Below are 25000 nucleotides of genomic sequence, written 5' to 3'. Positions count from 1 at the left end.
TGCTTGCATTCGCGTAAAGCAATTTTATCACTTGTATGATTCTACTAATACTAGTTTTTTTTCATGGTTCGTCATATACTTCTCTTCACATTAATAAATTTGTGGTGTAGTTCCTTCTGGCAATACTTTTCAAATACTATTCAAACATTACAAACTTGCTGGCCATTCAGAGAAGTTAAAATAAGAGAACACAAATGAAATATTAAATGACTACAACGTGTTGTCCCGGTCTTAAAGCCCTCTCTGTGTGTCAGGTGTGTCTGTGGTTGGCTCCCTCAGGTGCGCCTTTTCACCTGCACGGCCATTAACCCGTGAACCTCTTGCGTATCTTTTGAGTCTGTTTATTGATCTCTGCCTTTAACCCATTGCGGACGGGTATCAGGACATACATGACGCAGGAGCTTTAGCCTGACGACTGGCGTCATGACGTGCATGGCGTTCGGAGATTCTGGATCCTTGTGCTATTTCATTGTGCTATGAGTAAGGAATAATTGCAGTCATAATTACTATAGATACCATAATACTAAGCAAACCTACCATCCAAAACCTAGATGGCACCACTTTCTTCTAGCACCAACAGGAAAGAGAGCTTTGAATGACACCCATCCACGATCTTTAGGAGGCACTATATAGAGCTATGACACACAGCAAGTTGCCCACCTCTTGCTCTAAAGTACTGTCGATGTGCAGGCAGACCGAGAAGAGGAAGGTGACACAAACCATGCCCAATGTCTAAACTGTGCTCCTGTGCCAATTGAGATGCCTCCTACTGTGGCACTCACAGTCATAGGCACAAGTTTCCTTCCTCTTCCCTACCTCTTCATGTTATCTTCATTGCAGATGGTTATGTTTCGTATTCGTTCATGACAGTACAGATATACGAAACAAATAATGTTTTTTTTTTGTTCTCCCATAAAACAGCAACTATCACACTGAGAGAGAAAAAAAAGGAGCTGCTATGGAGCTTATACAATTTTAGTCAACTGTAACATTGATGGAGCATGTCATATGTAACATTGTAACATTTCTGTGTGAAAGATGGTAGAATGTAGTAACACATTTTAATATAAAAATACAAATTTTACCTCCCTGACAGTGAAATGAACTCGGGTCCTCTGAGTGAGAATCCCGGCTCCTAACCATTCTACTGTGATTTGTGAACAGTGGAGTGATAGGCTGAGGAGGCGACAAAGCATTTTTTAAACATTTTGATTTCAAATATTGTAAAAAAAAAAATTGCGTCCATTATGTCTAATGAAGAAACAATCAGGGAAATTACATAAATGGCAGGATTGTTAGCTTCAAGGAATAAAAAGTTAAGATATTTTCATGCTCATACAATTTCATTTCTTGATGATGTTGAATTATCATTCTTCTATGCAAAAAGAAAAAAAAAAAAGTTTTACATTTGGTTTTCAGTAGTATACAGCATGAAAGATAGTAATGGACTGCAATGTCCATATTTTCTAATATACAAAAAAGGAAACACATCAAATTAATGTTATTAATACAACAAAAGCCACTTTCTTTGGAACCTGATTCAGATGCTGTTGTAGCTGTCATGTGACCGACAAAGCTATGGATTGCCATTGCAAGCAGAAAAAAATGAAGGAGCCTCTATTCACGAGAGAGCATTAGCCATAGGAGAATATTCCATTGCCCTTACCTTTTTGCCAAGCATCAAGTGGAATCATTATTCTGCTGTTTTTTTTTCCATCACTTTACACTGAAGTTTCCATTAAGTATGGATGACCAAAATGAAAAACTAATAAATTATGATTTTTTTTTTTTTTTTTTTTTTTTTTGATTGACAAGTCTTTCTGAATCTAATTCTTTCAGAATCTAATTCTTCCCCAAACAATGGTAGCAGAATACCAAAATACAGTCAGTGCTAAAAAAAAAGGAAAACGAATATTAATAAATTCCATAATTACATTAAAACGTAGTAAATGTTATAGCATAAATATATACTTTACTATGCATAAAAATGAACTCGTCATAATTCTAACCTACTGAAACCATAACCTCATAGTTTACATTATAGTCAGTTCTTAGATGGTAACTTTGTTCACCAACTTTCACTCGCCATCAAGACAGGAGTAGAGGGAGTCCACACAGGAAAAAGGGCAAACTTTGCGTGTGTGTGTGTGTTTGTACACACACATGCATGGCTATGAAACTAATTGACGATTTTCTTCTTTTTCTCTTAGCATCAACTTCCACTACAACAGAGGCTGCCACAACCACTGAAGCCCCAACTACAACTGAGGCCCCAACGACCACTGAGGCCCCAACGACGACAGTGGCCCCAACAACCACTGAAGCCCCAACTACAACTGAGGCCCCAACGACCACTGAGGCCCCAACGACGACAGTGGCCCCAACAACCACTGAAGCACCAACGACCACCGAAGCCCCCACTACCACTGAGGCCCCAACAACCACTGAAGCCCCAACTACCACTGAGGCCCCAACAACCACTGAGGCCCCAACAACCACTGAGGCCCCAACAACCACTGAAGCCCCAACGACCACTGAGGCCCCAACAACCACTGAGGCCCCAACAACCACTGAGGCCCCAACAACCACTGAGGCCCCAACAACCACTGAAGCCCCAACTACCACTGAGGCCCCAACAACCACTGAGGCCCCAACAACCACTGAGGCACCAACAACCACTGAAGCCCCAACGACCACTGAGGCCCCAACAACCACTGAGGCCCCAACAACCACTGAGGCCCCAACAACCACTGAGGCCCCAACTACCACTGAGGCCCCAACAACCACTGAGGCCCCAACAACCACTGAGGCCCCAACAACCACTGAGGCCCCAACAACCACTGAGGCCCCCACTACAACTGAGGCCCCAACAACCACTGAGGCCCCAACAACAACTGAAGGCCTAACGACCACTGAGGCTCCAACAACCACTGAGGCTCCAACAACCACTGAGGCCCCAACAACTACTGAAGCCCCAACAACCACTGAGGCCCCAACAACCACTGAGGCCCCCACCACACCCCAACCCAACCAACTGCCACTGAGCCCAACAACCAACTGAGGCCCCCAACACTGAGGCCCCAACCTGAGCCCACAACCACCAACTGACTGAGCCAACTACCACTGAGCCCAACACACTGAGGCCAACAACCACTGAGCAACAACAACCACTGAAGCCCAAACAACCACTGAGGCCCACTACCACTGAGCCCAACACCACTGAGGCCCACAACCACTGAGCCCAACTACCTGAGGCCCCAACTACCACTGAGCCAACAACCACTGAGCCCCAACACCACTGAGGCCACAAAACCACTGAAGCCCAACACCACTGAGGCCCCAACACACTGAAGCCCCAACACTGAGGCCCCAACAACCACTGAGGCCCAACACACTGAGCCCACACCACTGAGCCCAACAACACCACTGAGGAACCAACAACCACTGAGGCCCCAACAACCACTGAGGCCCCAACAAACACTGAGGCCCAACAACCACTGAGGCCACAACCACTGAAGCCCAACTGAGCCAACAACCACTGAGCCCCAACAACACTGAGGCCCAACAACCATGAGGCCAACACCACTGAAGCCAACAACACTGAGCCCCAAACCACTGAGGCCCCAACACCAACACTGAGGCCAACAACCACTGAGGCCCCAACAACACTGAGGCACGACCATGAGCCCAACAACCACTGAGCCCAACACCACTGAGGCCCCAACAACCACTGAGCCCAACACCACTGAGCCCAACAACCACTGAGGCCCCAACAACCACTGAGGGCCAACGACCACTTAGGCCACAACACTGAGCCCAACACCTGAGCCCAACAACCACTGAGGCCCCAACACACTGAGGCCAACAACGACAACAACCACTGAAGCCCCAACACACTGGCCCCAACACCACTGAGCCCCAACACCACTGAGGCCCAACCACAAAGCCCACTGAGCCCAACACACTGAGGCCCCAACAACACTGAGGCCAACAACCCAACACTGAAGCCAACACCATGAGGCCCCACTAAACCACCCCAACTACCACTGAGGTACCAACAACTACTGAGGCACCAACAACCACTGAAGCACCAACGACCACTGAAGCCCCAACAACCACTGAAGCCCCTACAACAACTGAGGCCCCAACAACCACTGAAGCCCCAACAACCACTGAGGCCCCAACAACCACTGAAGCGCCAACGACCACTGAGGCCCCAACAACCACTGAGGCCCCAACGACCACTGAGGCCCCAACAACCACTGAGGCCCCAACAACCACTGAGGCCCCAACAACCACTGAGGCCCCAACAACCACTGAAGCCCCAACAACCACTGAGGCCCCAACAACCACTGAAGCACCAACGACCACTGAAGCCCCAACAACCACTGAGGCCCCAACAACCACTGAGGCCCCAACAACCACTGAAGCCCCAACAACCACTGAGGCCCCAACGACCACTGAGGCCCCCAACCACTGAGCCCAACAACCACTGAGGCCCCAACCACCCCTGAAGCCCCGACCACCACTGAGGCCCCAACAACCACTGAGCCCAACAACACTGAGGCCCACAACACTGAAGCCCCAACAACCACTGAGGCCCCAACAACTACTGAAGCCCCCACTACCACTGAGGCCCCTACCACCACTGGGGCCCCAACAACCACTGAAGCCCCAGCTACTACTGAAGCCCCAACAACTACTGAGGCATTCACTACCACTGAGACACTAACAACCACTGAGGCCCAGACAACAACTGAAGGCCCAACAACCACTGAGGCCCCAACACCACCAGCCCAACACCACTGAGGCCCCAACAACTGAGGCCCAACACCACTGAGGCCCAACAACCACTGAAGCCCAACGACCAACTGAGGCCCCAACACCACTGAGGCTCCAACAACCACTGAGGCCCCAACAACTACTGAAGCCCCAACAACCACTGAGGCCCCAACGACCACTGAGGCCCCCACTACAACTGAGGCCCCCACTACAACTGAGGCCCCAACAACCACTGAGGCCCCAACAACAACTGAGGCCCCAACAACCACTGAGGCCCCAACAACAACTGAGGCCCCAACAACCACTGAGGCCCCCACTACAACTGAGGCCCCAACAACAACTGAAGGCCTAACGACCACTGAGGCCCCCACAACCACTGAAGCCCCAACAACAACTGAGGCCCCAACAACCACTGAGGCCCCAACAACCACTGAGGCCCCAACAACCACTGAGGCCCCAACAACCACTGAGGCCCCAACAACCACTGAGGCCCCAACAACCACTGAGGCCCCAACAACCACTGAAGCCCCAACAACCACTGAGGCCCCAACAACCACTGAGGCCCCAACAACCACTGAGGCCCCAACAACCACTGAGGCCCCAACAACCACTGAGGCCCCCACTACAACTGAGGCCCCAACAACCACTGAGGCCCCCACTACAACTGAGGCCCCAACAACCACTGAAGCCCCAACAACCACTGAGGCCCCCACTACAACTGAGGCCCCAACAACAACTGAAGGCCTAACGACCACTGAGGCCCCCACAACCACTGAAGCCCCAACAACCACTGAGGCCCCAACAACAACTGAAGGCCTAACGACCACTGAAGCCCCAACAACAACTGAGGCCCCCACTACAACTGAGGCCCCAACAACCACTGAGGCCCCAACAACCACTGAGGCCCCAACAACCACACTGGGCCCAACTCCACCAACAACCACTGACCAACAAGGCCCCAACCACTGAGGCCCCAACAACTGAGCCCAACTACACTGAGGCCCAACAACCACTGAGGCCACAAGGCCCAACAACCACTGAAGCCACACTGAGCCCCACAAACTGAGCCCCAACAGGCCCAAAACAACCACTGAGCCCAACAACGAAGCCACAACACTGAAGCCCACGACCACTGAGGCCCCAACGAACCACTGAGCCCCCACACACTGAGGCCCAACAACTGAGGCAACAACCACACTGAGGCCCCAACAACCACTGAGGCCCCAACAACAACTGAGGCCCCAACAACCACTGAGGCCCCAACAACCACTGAGGCCCCAACAACAACCACTGAAGGCCTAACGACCACTGAGGCCCCAACAACCACTGAAGCTCCAACGACCACTGAGGCTCTCACTACAACTGAAGCCCCAACAACCACTGAGGCCCCCACTACAACTGAAGCACTAACGACCACAGAAGCCCAAACAACCACTGAGGCCCCAACAACCACAGAAGCACCAACGACCACTGAGGCACCAACGACCACTGAGGCCCCCACTACAACTGAGACCCCCACTACAACTGAGGCCGCAACAACCACTGAAGCCCCAACAACCACTGAGGCCCCCACTACAACTGAAGCCCCAACAACCACTGAGGCCCCGACAACCACTGAGGCCCCAACAACAACTGAGGCGCCCACTACATCTGAGGCCCCAACAACAACTGAAGGCCTAACGACCACTGAAGCCCCAACAACCACTGAGGCCCCAACAACCACTGAGGCCCCAACAACAACTGAAGGCCTAACGACCACTGAGGCCCCAACAACCACTGAAGCCCCAACAACCACTGAGGCCCCAACAACAACTGAAGGCCTAACGACCACTGAGGCCCCCACAACCACTGAAGCCCCAACAACCACTGAGGCCCCCACTACAACTGAGGCCCCAACAACCACTGAGGCCCCAACAACCACTGAGGCCCCAACAACCACTGAGGCCCCCACTACAACTGAGGCCCCAACAACCACTGAAGCACTAACGACCACAGAAGCCCAAACAACCACTGAGGCCCCCACCACAACTGAGGCCCCAACAACCACGGAAGAACCAACGACCACTGAAGCCCCAACAACCACTGATGCCCCCACTACAACTGAGGCCCCAACAACCACTGAAGCACCAACGACCACAGAAGCGCCAACGACCACCGAGGCTCTAACAACCACTGAGGCCCCTACAACCACAGAAGCCGCAACAACCACTGAAGCACCAACGACCACTGAGGCCCCAACAACCACAGAAGCACCAACGACCACTGAGGCTCCAACAACCACTGAGGCCCCTACAACCACTGAGGCCCCAACAACCACTGAGGCCCTAACAACAACTGAAGCCCCAACAACCACTGAGGCCCCAACAACCACTGAGGCCCTAACAACAACTGAAGCCGCAACAACCACTGAGGCCCCAACAACAACTGAAGCCCCAACAACCACTGAGGCACCAACGACTACTGAACCCCCAACAACTGAGCCCCCAACGACCACTGAAGCCCCAACAACAACTGAAGCTCTAACGACCACTGAGGCCGGAACAACCACTGTGGCCCAAATTACCACTGAAGCCCCAATAACCACTTTGGCCCTCACTACCACTGAAGCCCCAGTGACTACTGAGGCCCCAACTACCACTGAGGCACAAACGACCTCTGAGACCCCAACAACCACTGAGGGCCCAACAACCACTGAGGCCCCCACTACTACTGAGGTATCAACATTCACTGACACCCCAACCACCACAGAGGCCCCAACGACAACTGAGTCTCCAAGAACCACTGAAGCCCCAACGACCACTGAGGCCCCAACAACCACTGAGGCCCCAACGACCACTGAAGCACCAACAACACAATCATCTAGTAGTATTGGTAAGTATCTAGTAAAGAATGTACTTTGTTGCTATACATATCTATGATGCAATTATTATATGTTTTATCATCATTATTCCAATGTCACAGGTCGAATTCCACTCTTTGCCATTCAATGCTGCCCCAGTTTCATTCCAATCTATTTCTCAGGCCAGTAATTATAAAAGATATTGAAACAAAACTTCCTTTTGTTTAATATTTTAGTTGAACAAAACGAATATATATGTATATATATGCATAAATATACATATACATACATATATATATATATATATATATATATATATATATATATATATATATATGTATATATATGGATATATTTACCCAAATTTGTACAGAGCAACTAAGTGATTGCCTTTATGTAAGGGTATAAGGTATTTCATTTGTACTTGTGAGTACTCAAAATGAAATGTGTATTCTTCCCCAATTTCCCCCTCACCAAGACTGCAAAATATTTCTCCACTTACTTTCAACACAAATGATGATTGGAATAAATGGGGTAGGGAGAGATGAAATGTAATAATGGTACTTAGGTTGAGTAAATGGCAATTTTAGCACACTACTTCCTGTTTTCACTATTACATCAGATTCTACTGCAATCTCAACTAATTATAAAACACCAACAACCGCTTTTGACGGCACCGAAACCCTTACATCACCATTAATCACCACTTTAGCTTCCACTATTCCTTTAGCCCCAGCTAACACTTCATCTTCCACGAACACTGAAGCACTAATATCTACTATAACCATCATTAGCAGTGACACCATAGATATCACTACAACCACTTATACAACTAGTGGAAAGCTTACTTCATTAGCCCCTGCCACTAAAGCCCTAATATTGGCTAAAGACTCAATTACTGAAGCTCTAACAACCACTTCAGCCTCCACTTCCAATGAAGTCCAAACAACTACTACAGCTACAACAATAACTTCAACTTCTACTGCCACTGAAGCAGAAACAACCTCAGTCCCAACTACAACTGACGGCCTAACAACAACAAAAGCTGCCACAACAATTTCGGTCCCCACTACCACTGAGGCTGCAACAACCACTGATATTACCACAACCACATTAGCTTCCATCATTACTGAGACACCGACAACCACATCAGCCTCCACTAATGAAGCCCAAACAACCACTGAGGCTGCCACAAACACTGAGGCACCAACAACCACTGAAGCTGCCACAACAACTGAGGCACAAACAACCACTGAAGCTGCCACAACAACAGAGGCACCCACAACCACTGAGGCTGCCACAACAACTGAAGCTGCCACAACAACTGAGGCACAAACAACCACTGAAGCTGCCACAACAACTGTGGCACCCACAACCACTGAGGCTGCCACAACAACTGTGGCACCCACAACCACTGAGGCTGCCACAACAACTGTGGCACCCACAACCACTGAGGCTGCCACAACAACTGTGGCACCCACAACCACTGAGGCTGCCACAACAACTGAGGCACAAACAACCACTGAAGCTGCCACAACAACTGTGGCACCCACAACCACTGAGGCTGCCACAACAACTGAGGCACAAACAACCACTGAAGCTGCCACAACAACTGAGGCACCCACAACCACTGAGGCTGCCACAACAACTGAAGCTGCCACAACAACTGAGGCACCCACAACCACTGAGGCTGCCACAACAACTGAGGCACCCACAACCACTGAAGCTGCCACAACAACTGTGGCACCCACAACCACTGAGGCTGCCACAACAACTGAAGCACCGACAACCACTGAGGCTGCCACAACAACTGAGGCACAAACAACCACTGAAGCTGCCACAACAACTGAGGCACAAACAACCACTGAAGCTGCCACAACAACTGAGGCACCCACAACCACTGAGGCTGCCACAACAACTGTGGCACCCACAACCACTGAGGCTGCCACAACAACTGAGGCACCAACAACCACTGAGGCTGCCACAACAACTGAAGCACCCACAACTACTGAGGCTGCCACAACAACTGAAGCTGCCACAACAACTGTGGCACCCACAACCACTGAGGCTGCCACAACAACTGAGGCACAAACAACCACTGAAGCTGCCACAACAACAGAGGCACCCACAACCACTGAGGCTGCCACAACAACAGAGGCACCCACAACCACTGAGGCTGCCACAACAACTGTGGCACCCACAACCACTGAGGCTGCCACAACAACTGAAGCTGCCACAACAACTGAGGCACAAACAACCACTGAAGCTGCCACAACAACTGAGGCACCCACAACCACTGAGGCTGCCACAACAACTGAAGCTGCCACAACAACTGAGGCACAAACAACCACTGAAGCTGCCACAACAACTGAGGCACCCACAACCACTGAAGCTGCCACAACAACTGAGGCACAAACAACCACTGAAGCTGCCACAACAACTGAGGCACAAACAACCACTGAGGCTGCCACAACAACTGAGGCACAAACAACCACTGAAGCTGCCACAACAACTGAGGCACAAACAACCACTGAAGCTGCCACAACCACTGAAGTTGCCACAACAACTGAGGCACAAACAACCACTGAAGCAGCCACAACAACTGAGGCACCAACAACCACTGAAGCTGCCACAACAACTGAGGCACAAACAACCACTGAGGCTGCCACAACAACTGTGGCACCCACAACCACTGAGGCTGCCACAACAACAGAGGTACCAACAACCACTGAAGCTGCCACAACAACTGAGGCACAAACAACCACTGAGGCTGCCACAACAACTGAGGCACAAACAACCACTGAAGATGCCTCAACAGTTGCTACCACTGAACTAGCCACAAGCACTGAGGCATCAACAACTACTGAAGCTGCAATCACTTCAACCACCACTACCAAAGAGGCTGCATCGACTACAGAAGCTGCCACAAGCACTTCATTCCTGACTATGACCTTCGGTTACAATAGTACTGGTAAGTATTTTCAACAATGAACCTTTTTCTGTAGATTTATACCTTATTATTTTCCTATCTTATCAATTTTGGAAATTATTTTAAAATTCTAATTCCAATTAAGTGGTTTCCAATGTCACAAGAACATTTGTTCCCATCTACGGCTGCCTGAGTTTCATCTCATGCATCCTCTGGCTGCCCCAATTCTTCCCCTATTGTAGAGGGAAGTCTAGTAATATTGATATTTTCTTGCGGTGACAGTAATTTGAGAAGATAATGAAACAATTTACTTTTTGTGCAGAGCAACTTTAGTATTCTACAAAGTATAAGTTATGCAGGTATACACTAAAATACTGCAGATAATCAATGGAACCATATCTGTAATGATGAAATGTAATGTAAATTCTAACTAACTCTATTACAAGTTTCCACTACAATATCAGATTCAACCACAGTTACAACTTCACCTTCCTCAACCACTGAAGCACGGAAAACCAATTCAGCATCCACTACTACTGAAGCACCAACAACTACTTCAATCCCAACGACTACTCGAGCATCATCAACTACTTTAGACTTCACTACCACCAAAGCACTAATGACATCAAAATCCATAAACACTACAGCATCTATTACCACTGAAGCACCAAGATCCACTTCAACCTTCATTAGCAGTGAGACCCTAACAACTAATACAGTCACTTACACTACCAGAGAAAAACCTACAACACTTCCATTATCCACTACCACTGAAGCCCCAACAACCACCATGATCTCCAGTACCATCGAAGCCTTAGCAACTACTCCATCCCCAACAAACACTTTAATATCCACTACAACTGAAACCTCAATAACTACTTCAATCCCCACAATCACTGAGGGAACTCCAACCACTATATTTACGACAAACACTTCAGAACTCACTAGTACTGAAGCTATGATAACCACTGAGGTTCTAATAACAACTAGAGTGGCCACAGCCCCCACTGCCCCTACAACCACTGAGGCTCAAGGGACCACTTTTGCCCCTAGTACCAGTTCAACCCACACAACTGAGGAACAAATAACTTCATCTCTCACTGAGACCCAAACAACCTCCAGAGCTGAAACAACTACTGCCACTGAGGCCCTAACTATTGCTGATGCTGCCACAACTGAAGAACCCCCTACCACTGAGCCCCAAATAACCACTGAAACTGCAACTCCTGTGGCTCCTACTACCACTGAGGCCCAAACAATCACTGAAGCTGCAACAACTGAGGCTCCCACAACCACTGAGGCTGCCACAAACACTCATACTCTTACTACCACTAAGGCCATAACAACCACTGAAGCTGCCACAACTACTGTGGCACCCACAACCACTGAGACTGCCACAACAACTGTGGCACCCACAACCACTGAAGCTGCCACAACAACTGAGGCACCAACAACCACTGAAGCTACCACAACAACTGAGGCACAAACAACCACTGAGGCACAAACAACCACTGAAACTGCCACAACTGAAGCTGCCACAACAACTGAGGCACAAACAACCACTGAAGCTGCCACAACAACTGAAGCAGCCACAACAACTGAGGCACCAACAACCACTGAAGCAGCCACAACAACTGAGGCACCAACAACCACGGAAACTGCCACAACAACTGAGGCACAAACCACTGAAACTGCAACTACTGTGGCTCCTACTACCACTGAGGCCCAAACAATCACTGAAGCTGCAACAACTGAGGCTCCCACAACCACTGAGGCTGCCACAAACACTCATACTCTCACTACCACTAAGGCCATAACAACCACTGAAGCAGCCACAACAACTGAGGCACCAACAACCACTGAAGCTGCCACAACAACTGAGGCACCAACAACCACGGAAACTGCCACAACAACTGAGGCACAAACCACTGAAACTGCAACTACTGTGGCTCCTACTACCACTGAGGCCCAAACAATCACTGAAGCTGCAACAACTGAGGCTCCTACAACCACTGAGGCTGCCACAAACACTCATACTCTCACTACCACTACCACTAAGGCCATAACAACCACTGAAGCAGCCACAACAACTGAGGCACCAACAACCACGGAAACTGCCACAACAACTGAGGCACAAACCACTGAAACTGCAACTACTGTGGCTCCTACTACCACTGAGGCCATAACAACCACTGAAGCAGCCACAACAACTGAGGCACAAACAACCACTGAAGCTGCCACAACAACTGAGGCACAAACAACCACTGAAGCAGCCACAACAACTGAGGCACAAACAACCACTGAAGCAGCCACAACAACTGAGGCACCAACAACCACTGAAGCTGCCACAACAACTGAGGCACAAACAACCACTGAAGCAGCCACAACAACTGAGGCACCAACAACCACTGAAGCTGCCACAACAACTGAGGCACAAACAACCACTGAAGCAGCCACAACAACTGAGGCACAAACAACCACTGAAGCTGCCACAACAACTGAGGCACAAACAACCACTGAAGCAGCCACAACAACAGAGGCACCAACAACCACTGAAGCAGCCACAACAACAGAGGCACAAACAACCACTGAAGCTGCCACAACAACTGAGGCACAAACAACCACTGAAGCTGCCACAACAACTGAGGCACAAACAACCACTGAAGCTGCCACAACAACTGTGGCACCCACAACCACTGAGGCTGCCACAACAACTGAGGCACCCACAACCACTGAGGCTGCCACAACAACTGTGGCACCCACAACCACTGAGGCCGCCACAACAACAGAGGCACAAACAACCACTGAAGCTGCCACAACAACTGTGGCACCCACAACCACTGAGGCTGCCACAACAACTGTGGCACCCACAACCACTGAAGCTGCCACAACAACAGAGGCACAAACAACCACTGAAGCTGCCACAACTACTGTGGCACCCACAACCACTGAGGCTGCCACAACAACTGTGGCACCCACAATCACTGAAGCTGCCACAACAACAGAGGTACCAACAACCACTGAAGCTGCCACAACAACTGAGGCACAAACAACCACTGAGGCTGCCACAACAACTGAAGCTGCCACAACAACTGAGGCAACAACAACCACTGAAACTGCCACAACAACTGAGGCACAAACAACCACTGAGGCTGCCACAACTGAAGCAAAAACAACCACTGAAGCTGCCACAACAACTGAGGCACCAACAACCACTGAAACTGCCACTGCACAACCACTGAAGGCCCAAACAACTGAAGGCCAACAACCACTGAAACTGCCACAACAATGCCAACAAAACAACCACTGAAGCTGCCACAACACTGAGGCACAACAACCACAACCACTGAAGCACAACCACAGACAACAACCACAAACAAACAACCACTGAAGCTGCCAAACAACCACTGAAACTGCCACAACAACTGAGGCACCAACAACCACTGAAGCTGCCACAACAACTGAGGCACAAACAACCACTGAAGCAGCCACAACAACTGAGGCACAAACAACCACTGAAGCTGCCACAACAACAGAGGCACAAACAACCACTGAAGCTGCCACAACAACTGAAGCTGCAACAACAACAGAGGCACCAACAACCACTGAAGCTGCCACAACTACTGAAGCTGCAACAACAACTGAGGAACAAACAACCACTGAGNCAACTAAGGTCCAAACAACCACTGAAGCTGCCACAACAACTGAGGCACGAGGCACAAACAACCACTGAAGCAGCCACAACAACTGAGGCACAAACAACCACTGAAACTGCCACAACCACTGAGGCACAAACAACCACTGAGGCACAAACAACCACTGAAGCTGCCACAACAACTGAAGCTGCCACAACAACTGAGGCACAAACAACCACTGAAGCTGCCACAACAACTGAGGCACAAACAACCACTGAAGCTGCCACAACAACTGAGGCACAAACAACCACTGAAGCTGCCACAACAACTGAGGCACAAACAACCACTGAAGCAGCCACAACAACTGAGGCACAAACAACCACTGAAGCAGCCACAACAACTGAGGCACAAACAACCACTGAAACTGCCACAACCACTGAAGCTGCCACAACAACTGAGGCACAAACAACCACTGAAACTGCCACAACCACTGAAGCTGCCACAACTACTGTGGCACCCACAACCACTGAGGCTGCCACAACAACTGTGGCACCCACAACAACTGAGGCACAAACAACCACTGAAGCAGCCACAACAACAGAGGCACAAACAACCACTGAAGCTGCCACAACAACTGAGGCACAAACAACCACTGAAGCTGCCACAACAACAGAGGCACAAACAACCACTGAAGCTGCCACAACAACTGAGGCACAAACAACCACTGAAGCTGCCACAACAACTGAGGCACAAACAACCACTGAAGCAGCCACAACAACTGAGGCACAAACAACCACTGAAGCTGCCACAACAACTGAGGCACAAACAACCACTGAAACTGCCACAACAACTGAGGCACAAACAACCACTGAAACTGCCACAACAACTGAGGCACAAACAACCACTGAAACTGCCACAACCACTGAAGCTGCCACAACAACTGAGGCACCAACAACCACGGAAACTGCCACAACAACTGAGGCACAAACCACTGAAACTGCAACTACTTTGGCTCCTACTACCACTGAGGCCCAAACAATCACTGAAGTTGCAACAACTGAGGCTCCCACAACCACTGAGGCTGCCACAAACACTCATACTCTCACTACCACTAAGGCCATAACAACCACAGAAGCTGCCACAACAACTGATGCTTTCACTACATCTGAAGCCCAAACAACTACTGAATCTGCTACAACCACCGAGGGTGTCAGAACCACAGATGTTGCCACAACCACAGAGGATGCTACAATCACTGAGGCCCAAACAACCATTGAATCTGTCACTACCATTAATGCCGGAACAACCACTGAAACTGCCACATCAATTAAGGCTCCCACTACCACTAAGGCCCAAAAAACCACTGAGGCCCAAACAACCACTGAATCTGCCACAATTACTGAGATTCCCACTACTACTAAGGGCCAAACAACCACATATGCTGCCACAACATCTAATGCTCCCACTACCACTGAGTCCCAAACAATCACTGAATCTGCTACAACCACTGAGGCTCCCACTACCACTGATGCCCCAACAACCACTGAGTCTCCTACATCTAAGGTCCAAACAACCACATACGCTGCTACAACATCTAATGCTCCCACTACCACTGAGTCCCAAACAATCACTGAATCTGCTACAACCACTGAGGCTCCCACTACCACTGATGCCCCAACAACCACTAAGTCTCCTACATCTAAGGTCCAAACAACCACATACGCTGCTACAACATCTAAGGCTCCCACTAACACTAAGGCCCTAACAACCACTGAAGCTGCCACAACTGAGAATGCCACTACCACAGAGACCCTAACAACCACTGAAACTACCACAATCACTGAGGCTCCCACTACCACTGAGGCCCAAACAACCACTGAAACTGACACAACTACTGAAGCTACCACAATCACGGAGATTCCCACTACAACTAAGGCCCAAACAACTACTGAATCTGCCACAACTAAGGAACCGCCTACCACTGAGGACCAAATAATCACTGAAACTACAACAACTGAGGCTCAACTTACCACTAAGGCCCAAGCAACCACTGAAGCTAACACAACAACAGAGGCTCCCACAACCACTGAGGCTGCCACAACCACTGAGGCTGCCACAACCACTCAGGCTCCCACTACCACTGAGGCTCTAACAACGACTGATGCCAAGACAACCACTGAAACTAACACATCTAAGGCTCCTACTACCACTGAGGCTACCACAACCACAGAGGCCGTAACAACCACTGAAGCTCCCACTACTGCTGAGGTCATCACCACCGCTGAGGCTGCCACAATCACTGATGCTCCCACCATCAGTGAATCCCAAACAACCACTGATGCCACAACTACCACTGAAGTTGCCACACCCATTGTGACCTTAACCACTGAGGTTCCCACTATTACTGAAGCCCTAATAACAACTCAAGTGGCCACCTCAACTGAGACCGTTACAATCACTGAAAGTGCCTCAACCACTTCAGCTACAACTACAACTAAGGATCTAATAACTACTGAAACTACCCCAAATACTTTAGCCCTCACTACCACTGAGGCCTTAACAACTGAAGCTAATAGCACTTCGGCCCAGACTACTGAGGATCTGACAACCACTGAAATTGCTACAACCACTAGGGTCCAAACAAACACTGAAGCCGAAACCACTTCAGCCACCACTACTGAGGATCTAACAATAACTGAAGTTTCCATAACCACTGATGCCTCGTTTACCACTGAGGCCCAAACAACCACTGGAACTTTAACCACTTTACTCCCCACTACCACTATGACTCTAAGAACAACTGAAGATTCCACAAACAATGGAGCTCAAACAACCAATGACGCCGAAACAACCACTTCAACCCTTACATCTGTGGCCCTAACAACCTCTGAAGCTGCCATAACAACTTCAGCCCTTACTACTACTGACGCTGTAATAACCACTTCATCCACAACTAGCACTAAGCCTTTAACAACCACTGAAACAGCCACAAACCCCTCAGAATCCACTGAAGCCAGAAAAACTACTCAAGCCGCCACAAACACTGAGCCCTCAACAACAACCCCAATAACCTTGTCAGGTTCCACTACAGATGAAACCCCAACATATACTTCAGTGTCCACTACCACTGAAGCCAAAACAACAATTTTGGATTCCAATACCTTCCAAGCCCCAAAGACCTCAGCTCTCACTACCACAGAAGGGCTGACAGCTATGTCAATCACCTTCCCCTCTAATGCCACTTTTGCTTCGACAACCACTTTTGCATCAACTATCAATGAAACAAACACTCAATCTCCGTCAACTTCAGCCTCCACTACCACCAAAGACCTACCATCCACGCCAATCTCCACTACCAGCAAAGACCTACCATCCACATCAACCTCCACTACCACCAAAGACTTACCATTCAAACCAGCCTCCACTACCACTGAAGTCCTACCATCCACATCAACCTCCACTACCACCAATTACCTACCATCCACACCAGCCTCCACTACCACTGAAGTCCTACCATCCACATCAACCTCCACTACTACCAAAGACCTACCATCCACATCAACCTCCACTACCACCAAAGACCTACCATCCACATCAACCTCCACTACCACCAAAGACCTACCATTCACACTAGCACCCACTACCGCTGAAGTCCTACCATCCACATCAGCCTCCACTACCACTGAAGTCCTACCATCCACATCAACCTCCACTACCACCAAAGACCTACCATCCACATCAACCTCCACTACCACCAAAGACCTACCATTCACACTAGCACCCACTACCGCTGAAGTCCTACCATCCACATCAGCCTCCACTACCAATGAAGTCCTACCATCCACATCAACCTCCACTACTACCAATGACCTACCATCCACATCAACCTCCACTACCACCAATGACCTACCATCTACATCAACCTCCACTATCACCAATGACCTGCCATCCACATCAACCTCCACTACCACCAATGACCTACCAATCACATCAACCTCCACTACTACCAAAGACCTACCATCCACATCAACCTCCACTACCACCAATGACCTACCATCCACATCAACCTCCACTACCACCAATGACCTACCATCCACATCAACCTCCACTACCACCAAAGACCTACCATCCACATCAACCTCCACTACTACCAAAGACCTACCATCCACATCAACCTCCACTACCACCAAAGACCTACCATCCACATCAACCTCCACTACTACCAATGACCTACCATCCACATCAACCTCCACTACTACCAATGACCTACCATCCACATCAACCTCCCTACCACTACCACCACAACTCCACTACCACCAATGACCTACCATCCACATCAACCATCCACTACCACACAAAGACCTACCATCCACATCAACCTCACTACTACCAATGACATCCACATCAACCTCCACTACCACACCAGCCTCCACTACCACTGAAGTCCTACCATCCACATCAACCTCCACTACCACCAAAGACCTACCATCCACATCAACCTCCACTACTACCAAAGACCTACCATCCACATCAACCTCCACTACCACCAAAGACCTACCATCCACATCAACCTCCACTACCACCAAAGACCTACCATCCACACCAGCCTCCACTACCACTGAAGTCCTACCATCCACATCAACCTCCACTACCACCAAAGACCTACCATCCACATCAACCTCCACTACCACCAATGACCTGCCATCCACATCAACCTCCACTACCACCAAAGACCTACCATCCACATCAACCTCCACTACCACCAATGACCTACCATCCACACCAGCCTCCACTACCACTGAAGTCCTACCATCCACATCAACCTCCACTACCACCAAAGACCTACCATCCACATCAACCTCCACTACCACCAAAGACCTACCATCCACATCAACCTCCACTACCACCAAAGACCTACCATCCACATCAACCTCCACTACCACTGAAGTCCTACCATCCACATCAACCTCCACTACCACCAAAGACCTACCATCCACATCAACCTCCACTACCACCAAAGACCTACCATCCACATCAACCTCCACTACCACCAAATACATACCATCCACATCAACCTCCACTACCACCAAAGACCTACCATCCACACCAACCCCCACTACCACTGAAGTCCTACCATCCACATCAGCCTCCACTACCACTGAAGTCCTACCATCCACATCAACCTCCACTACTACCAAAGACCTACCATCCACATCAACCTCCACTACCACCAAAGACCTACCATCCACATCAACCTCCACTACCACCAAAGACCTACCATCCACATCAACCTCCACTACCACCAAAGACCTACCATCCACATCAACCTCCACTACCACCAAAGACCTACCATCCACATCAACCTCCACTACCACCAAAGACCTACCATCCACATCAACCTCCACTACCACCAAAGACCTACCATCCACATCAACCTCCACTACCACCAAAGACCTACCATCCACATCAACCTCCACTACCACCAAAGACCTACCATCCACATCAACCTCCACTACCACCAAAGACCTACCATCCACATCAACCTCCACTACCACCAATGACCTACCATCCACATCAACATCCACTACTACCAATGACCTACCATCCACATCAACCTCCACTACTACCAAAGACTTACCATCCACATCAACCTCCACTACCACTGAAGTTCTACCATCCACACCAGCCTCCACTACCACTGAAGTCCTGCCATCCACATCAACCTCCACTACCACCAAAGACCTACCATCCACATCAACCTCCACTACCACCAAAGACCTACCATCCACATCAACCTCCACTACCACCAAAGACCTACCATCCACATCAACCTCCACTACCACCAAAGACCTACCATCCACACCAGCCTCCACTACCACTGAAGTCCTACCATCCACATCAACCTCCACTACTACCAAAGACCTACCATCCACATCAACCTCCACTACCACCAAAGACCTACCATCCACATCAACCTCCACTACCACTGAAGTCCTACCATCCACATCAACCTCCACTACTACCAAAGACTTACCATCCACATCAACATCCACTACTACCAATGACCTACCATCCACATCAACCTCCACTACCACCAAAGACCTACCATCCACATCAACCTCCACTACCACCAAAGACCTACCATCCACATCAACCTCCACTACCACCAAAGACCTACCATCCACATCAACCTCCACTACCACCAATGACCTACCATCCACATCAACCTCCACTACCACCAAAGACCTACCATCCACATCAACCTCCACTACCACCAAAGACCTACCATCCACATCAACCTCCACTACCACCAAAGACCTACCATCCACATCAACCTCCACTACCACCAAAGACCTACCATCCACATCAACCTCCACTACTACCAAAGACCTACCATCCACATCAACCTCCACTACCACCAAAGACCTACCATCCACATCAACCTCCACTACCACCAAAGACCTACCATCCACATCAACCTCCACTACTACCCTCCGCACCAGCCTCCACTACCACTGAAGTCCTACCATCCACATCAACCTCCACTACCACCAAAGACCTACCATCCACATCAACCTCCACTACCACCAAAGACCTACCATCCACACCAGCCTCCACTACCACTGAAGTCCTACCATCCACATCAACCTCCACTACCACCAAAGACCTACCATCCACATCAACCTCCACTACCACCAAAGACCTACCATCCACACCAGCCTCCACTACTACTGAAGTCCTACCATTCACATCAACCTCCACTACCACCAAAGACCTACCATCCACATCAACCTCCACTACCACCAAAGACCTACCATCCACACCAGCCTCCACTACCACTGAAGTCCTACCATCCACATCAACCTCCACTACCACCAAAGACCTACCATCCACATCAACCTCCACTACCACCAAAGACCTACCATCCACATCAACCTCCACTACCACCAAAGACCTACCATCCACATCAACCTCCACTACCACCAAAGACCTACCATCCACACCAGCCTCCACTACCACTGAAGTCCTGCCATCCACATCAACCTCCACTACCACCAATAACCTATCATCCACACCAGCCTCCACTACCACTGAAGTCCTGCCATCCACATCAACCTCCACTACCACCAATGACCTACCATCCACATCAACATCCACTACTACCAATGACATACCATCCACATCAACCTCCACTACTACCAAAGACTTACCATCCACATCAACCTCCACTACCACCAAAGACCTACCATCCACACCAGCCTCCACTACCACTGAAGTCCTACCATCCACATCAACCTCCACTACCACCAAAGACCTACCATCCACATCAACCTCCACTACCACCAAAGACCTACCATTCACACTAGCCTCCACTACCACCAAAGACCTACTATCCACATCAACCTCCACTACCACCAAAGACCTACCATCCACACCAGCCTCCACTACCACTGAAGTCCTGCCATCCACATTAACCTCCACTACCACCAAAGACCTACCATCCACACCAGCCTCCACTACCACTGAAGTCCTGCCATCCACATTAACCTCCACTACCACCAAAGACCTACCATCCACACCAGCCTCCACTACCACTGAAGTCCTGCCATCCACATTAACCTCCACTACCACCAAAGACCTACCATCCACACCAGCCTCCACTACCACTGAAGTCCTGCCATCCACATTAACCTCCACTACCACCAAAGACCTACCATCCACACCAGCCTCCACTACCACCAAAGACCTACCATCCACATCAACCTCCACTACCACCAAAGACCTACCATCCACACCAGCCTCCACTACCACTGAAGTCCTGCCATCCACATTAACCTCCACTACCACCAAAGACCTACCATCCACACAAGCCTCCACTACCACCAAAGACCTACCATCCACACCACTCTCCACTACATCTACTCCGCTCTCAACCTCCACTGCCACCAAAGACCTACCATCCACACCAGTCTCCACTGCCAAACTTCTACCATCCACACTAGTCTCCACTGCCAAACTTCTACCATCGACATCAGTCTCCACTACCACACCAGAATATACTTCCTATGCAGCCCCAACAACTACTTCAATTTCAACAACCATTTCAGCCTCCACTGCCACTGAAGCCACAACAACCACTCAAGGACCAACAACATTGAAATCTAGTTCCTGTAAGTTGTTGTTTTTAAATCTTTTTCGTCGCTTATTCATTTACTATCACCCTCCACCACGTACTGCATGTACATTGTTACTTGACTTTGAATGTTTACTTAATAAATGATGTAGATAGTTACTGTTATAGATATTCCCTAAGCTTGCACTTAAGATTAATATTACTGAGAATAATAAAAGAAAATGACAGTATTTGGGATGAGGCATTGCAAACTTGAATCTCTGGGAACACTTCAAGGTCCACTACCACTGAAACGCCTAGAGCCACTTCAGCTGACACTGACACTGAAATACCAACGGCCACTTCAGGCTTTACTACCACTGAAGCCACTTCAGGTTCCGCTACCACTGAAACACCTTAGAAACACCAACAGCCATTTCAGACTCCACAAAAAAAAAAAAAAAAAAAAAAAAAAATGTATCCTTCACTACCACTTAAGCAAGCAAGAATTTCTGCCCCTGACATCCACTTCAACATATGCTACTACTTCAGCTTCCATGACAACCACTGGAGCTCCATCTAATTCAACTTATACCACCACTGTGGACCCAACAACTGAAGCTGTGATAACCACAGCCAATGAAGTTTCAACAACCACAGCTGATGACCCAACAGCCATTCAAGCTGCGACATCCATTTCAGCCCCTAATATTACTGAAGCCCCGACTACAACAGAGGCCTTGTCAATCACTAAAGTCACAACAACTACTGAAATTACCATAACCACTCTATAACTGAAGTTATGAGAACTACTCTACCTCAGAATAAGACTGAGGCCTTAGCAATTACTTCAACCCCAATATCCTATTGAGTAACGACAACCATTTCAGCTCTTACTAACAGTGAAGACCCAGCAAGTGTATATATACATACACACACACACACACGTATGTATATATATATATATATATATATATATATATATATATATATATATATATATATGTGTGTGTGTGTGTGTGTGTGTGTGTGTGTGTGTGTGTGTGTACATTCATACATACATACATACAAAAATACACACACTCATATATATACATATATATATATATATATATATATATATATATATACATATATGTATATATAATATGTTTATATATGTATATATATATATATATATATATGAATACATATGTATACATATATGTATATATTATATGTTTATATATATGTATATATATGAATACATATATATATACATATATGTATACATATGTATATAAATATGCATATATATATAATATATATATATATATATATATATATATATATATATATATATATATATATATATACATATATGTGTGTGTGTGTGTTTATGTATATATACACATATACATGCATATATATGCATATATATGTATATGTATATATATATATATATATATATATATATGTGTGTATGTATATATATACATATGTATATATATATATATATATATATATATATATATATATATATATATATATACTGTACATATATAAGTACTGTATATAATAACAATATTTCATCGAACTGTAAAAAGAAAGCAAAATTGCTACATTCTTCATATGCTACTGCTGAAACCTCTGCTATCACTGAAGCTCCAACAGTTTCAGATTTCCTACCACTGAATCCCCCATTATGATTTTAGCCTCCATTACAATAACCCCTCTGAAGCTTTAATAGCTATAAAAATCCCCTAATATCATATCTGCATCCACTACCGTTGAAGCCCTAATAATTACTGTAGCCTTAACTGTAGCAACGATTACTTTAGCCAAGCTTATCAGTTCTTACCATCACTATAGCCTTGCCAACCGCTCTAGGCTTAATTACAAATTACATACCACCATTCACTATAGCCTGTGTTAAGGTCTACCATCCCAACAACCTCTTCAAACTCCATTATCATTTCAGCCTTTGCCAATTCTACAACTACCATTTCAGACTCGACGACTGCTGAAGCTTTAACTACTACTCCGACGCAAGCCGCAACTACGACTACTATCCCCATCACTACGACTAGTTTCATTCCCTCTACAACTCTTACCTCCTACACTACTCTGGTCTCAACTTCCACTGCCATGGAAACATCTGCTACGAGTAAAGATTCTACTACCCCATCAGCAACATCTACTCCGTTCTCTACAGCTTCTGAAAGGCCAGGTAGTACAGGTTAGTAAATGATTAGAAATGGATTTCGGTATGTTTTGGAGTTTGTCTCAGATAAATAATCCTATTTCCAAATGATTTATATAAATTATTTACCAAGCAAGTAAAATGAAGGTACAATCAACGAATCACAGTGATGATGGTGACAAAGCCTCAGCAACTACTGCAGCCTCTAGTACCATTCCTACTTCTGACAAAACAACAGTAGATTTTATTACTGAAATTACTACAGATACGACAGCCTTAACTATAGTGAATTCATTTTACAAGTACCACAAAAACATTACAAAAACATCTACATCTACTCCCCTCCTATCAACTGAAGCTTAAATACCACTGAGGATGATACCTCTACACAAGAAACCAATACCATGACCACAACTGAGGCAAATTCCCCTCTCCTCACACTATCTTGGTCGCTCCTGCTCTCATCCTCTCTTCTCCCTTCTCTTCTCACCTTATCTGATCTAGTTTCTACTAATGTTCC

The 25000-nt window shown here is 47.9% G+C and overlaps 3 protein-coding genes across 3 annotated transcripts in view; all 3 read left to right on the top strand.

Moving 5' to 3' along the window:
* The window catches only part of LOC122258168 (uncharacterized), an 18111-nt gene extending 15050 nt beyond the window's left edge, over nucleotides 1–3061 (top strand). Inside the window, exon 3 of the mRNA XM_086540236.1 lies at nucleotides 2211–3061. Coding sequence (XP_086396362.1) covers nucleotides 2211–3061 — 851 coding nt within the window. The remainder of the gene's footprint in view (nucleotides 1–2210) is intronic.
* Nucleotides 3062–4015: 954 nt separating this feature from the next.
* Nucleotides 4016–4809, top strand: LOC147471332 (uncharacterized). Its single transcript, XM_086540235.1, has 3 exons — nucleotides 4016–4020; nucleotides 4052–4485; nucleotides 4517–4809. The coding sequence occupies exons 1-3, from the start codon at nucleotides 4016–4018 to the stop codon at nucleotides 4807–4809; spliced, it is 732 nt and encodes a 243-aa protein (XP_086396361.1).
* Nucleotides 4810–4875: 66 nt separating this feature from the next.
* LOC122259593 (uncharacterized) overlaps nucleotides 4876–25000 on the top strand; it is a gene marked incomplete at its 5' end in the record, with an annotated part of 82964 nt that continues 62839 nt past the window's right edge. Inside the window, 15 exons of the mRNA XM_086540234.1 lie at nucleotides 4876–5737; nucleotides 5968–7653; nucleotides 8244–8824; nucleotides 9599–10592; nucleotides 11015–11955; nucleotides 12190–12396; nucleotides 12433–12765; nucleotides 13252–13410; nucleotides 14780–18454; nucleotides 21175–21281; nucleotides 21391–21443; nucleotides 21607–21857; nucleotides 21924–22029; nucleotides 22075–22356; nucleotides 24289–24516. Coding sequence (XP_086396360.1) covers nucleotides 4876–5737; nucleotides 5968–7653; nucleotides 8244–8824; nucleotides 9599–10592; nucleotides 11015–11955; nucleotides 12190–12396; nucleotides 12433–12765; nucleotides 13252–13410; nucleotides 14780–18454; nucleotides 21175–21281; nucleotides 21391–21443; nucleotides 21607–21857; nucleotides 21924–22029; nucleotides 22075–22356; nucleotides 24289–24516 — 10465 coding nt within the window. The remainder of the gene's footprint in view (nucleotides 5738–5967; nucleotides 7654–8243; nucleotides 8825–9598; nucleotides 10593–11014; nucleotides 11956–12189; nucleotides 12397–12432; nucleotides 12766–13251; nucleotides 13411–14779; nucleotides 18455–21174; nucleotides 21282–21390; nucleotides 21444–21606; nucleotides 21858–21923; nucleotides 22030–22074; nucleotides 22357–24288; nucleotides 24517–25000) is intronic.

The sequence above is a fragment of the Penaeus japonicus genome, unplaced genomic scaffold, assembly GCF_977035675.1.
Source record: "Penaeus japonicus unplaced genomic scaffold, GWHDUDI00000001_assembly GWHDUDI00000009, whole genome shotgun sequence".
In the NCBI taxonomy this organism is placed as follows: domain Eukaryota; kingdom Metazoa; phylum Arthropoda; class Malacostraca; order Decapoda; family Penaeidae; genus Penaeus; species Penaeus japonicus.
Note: the sequence above shows the minus strand (reverse complement) of the source record. Positions and strands in the feature narration are given on the sequence as shown.

Excerpts from the sequence above, each read along its gene's own strand:
- LOC147471332 (XM_086540235.1), top strand. Across the intron at positions 4,486-4,516 it reads GCCCCCAACCACTGAGCCCA|CCCCGACCACCACTGAGGCC; the intron begins ACAACCACTGAG and ends CCACCCCTGAAG.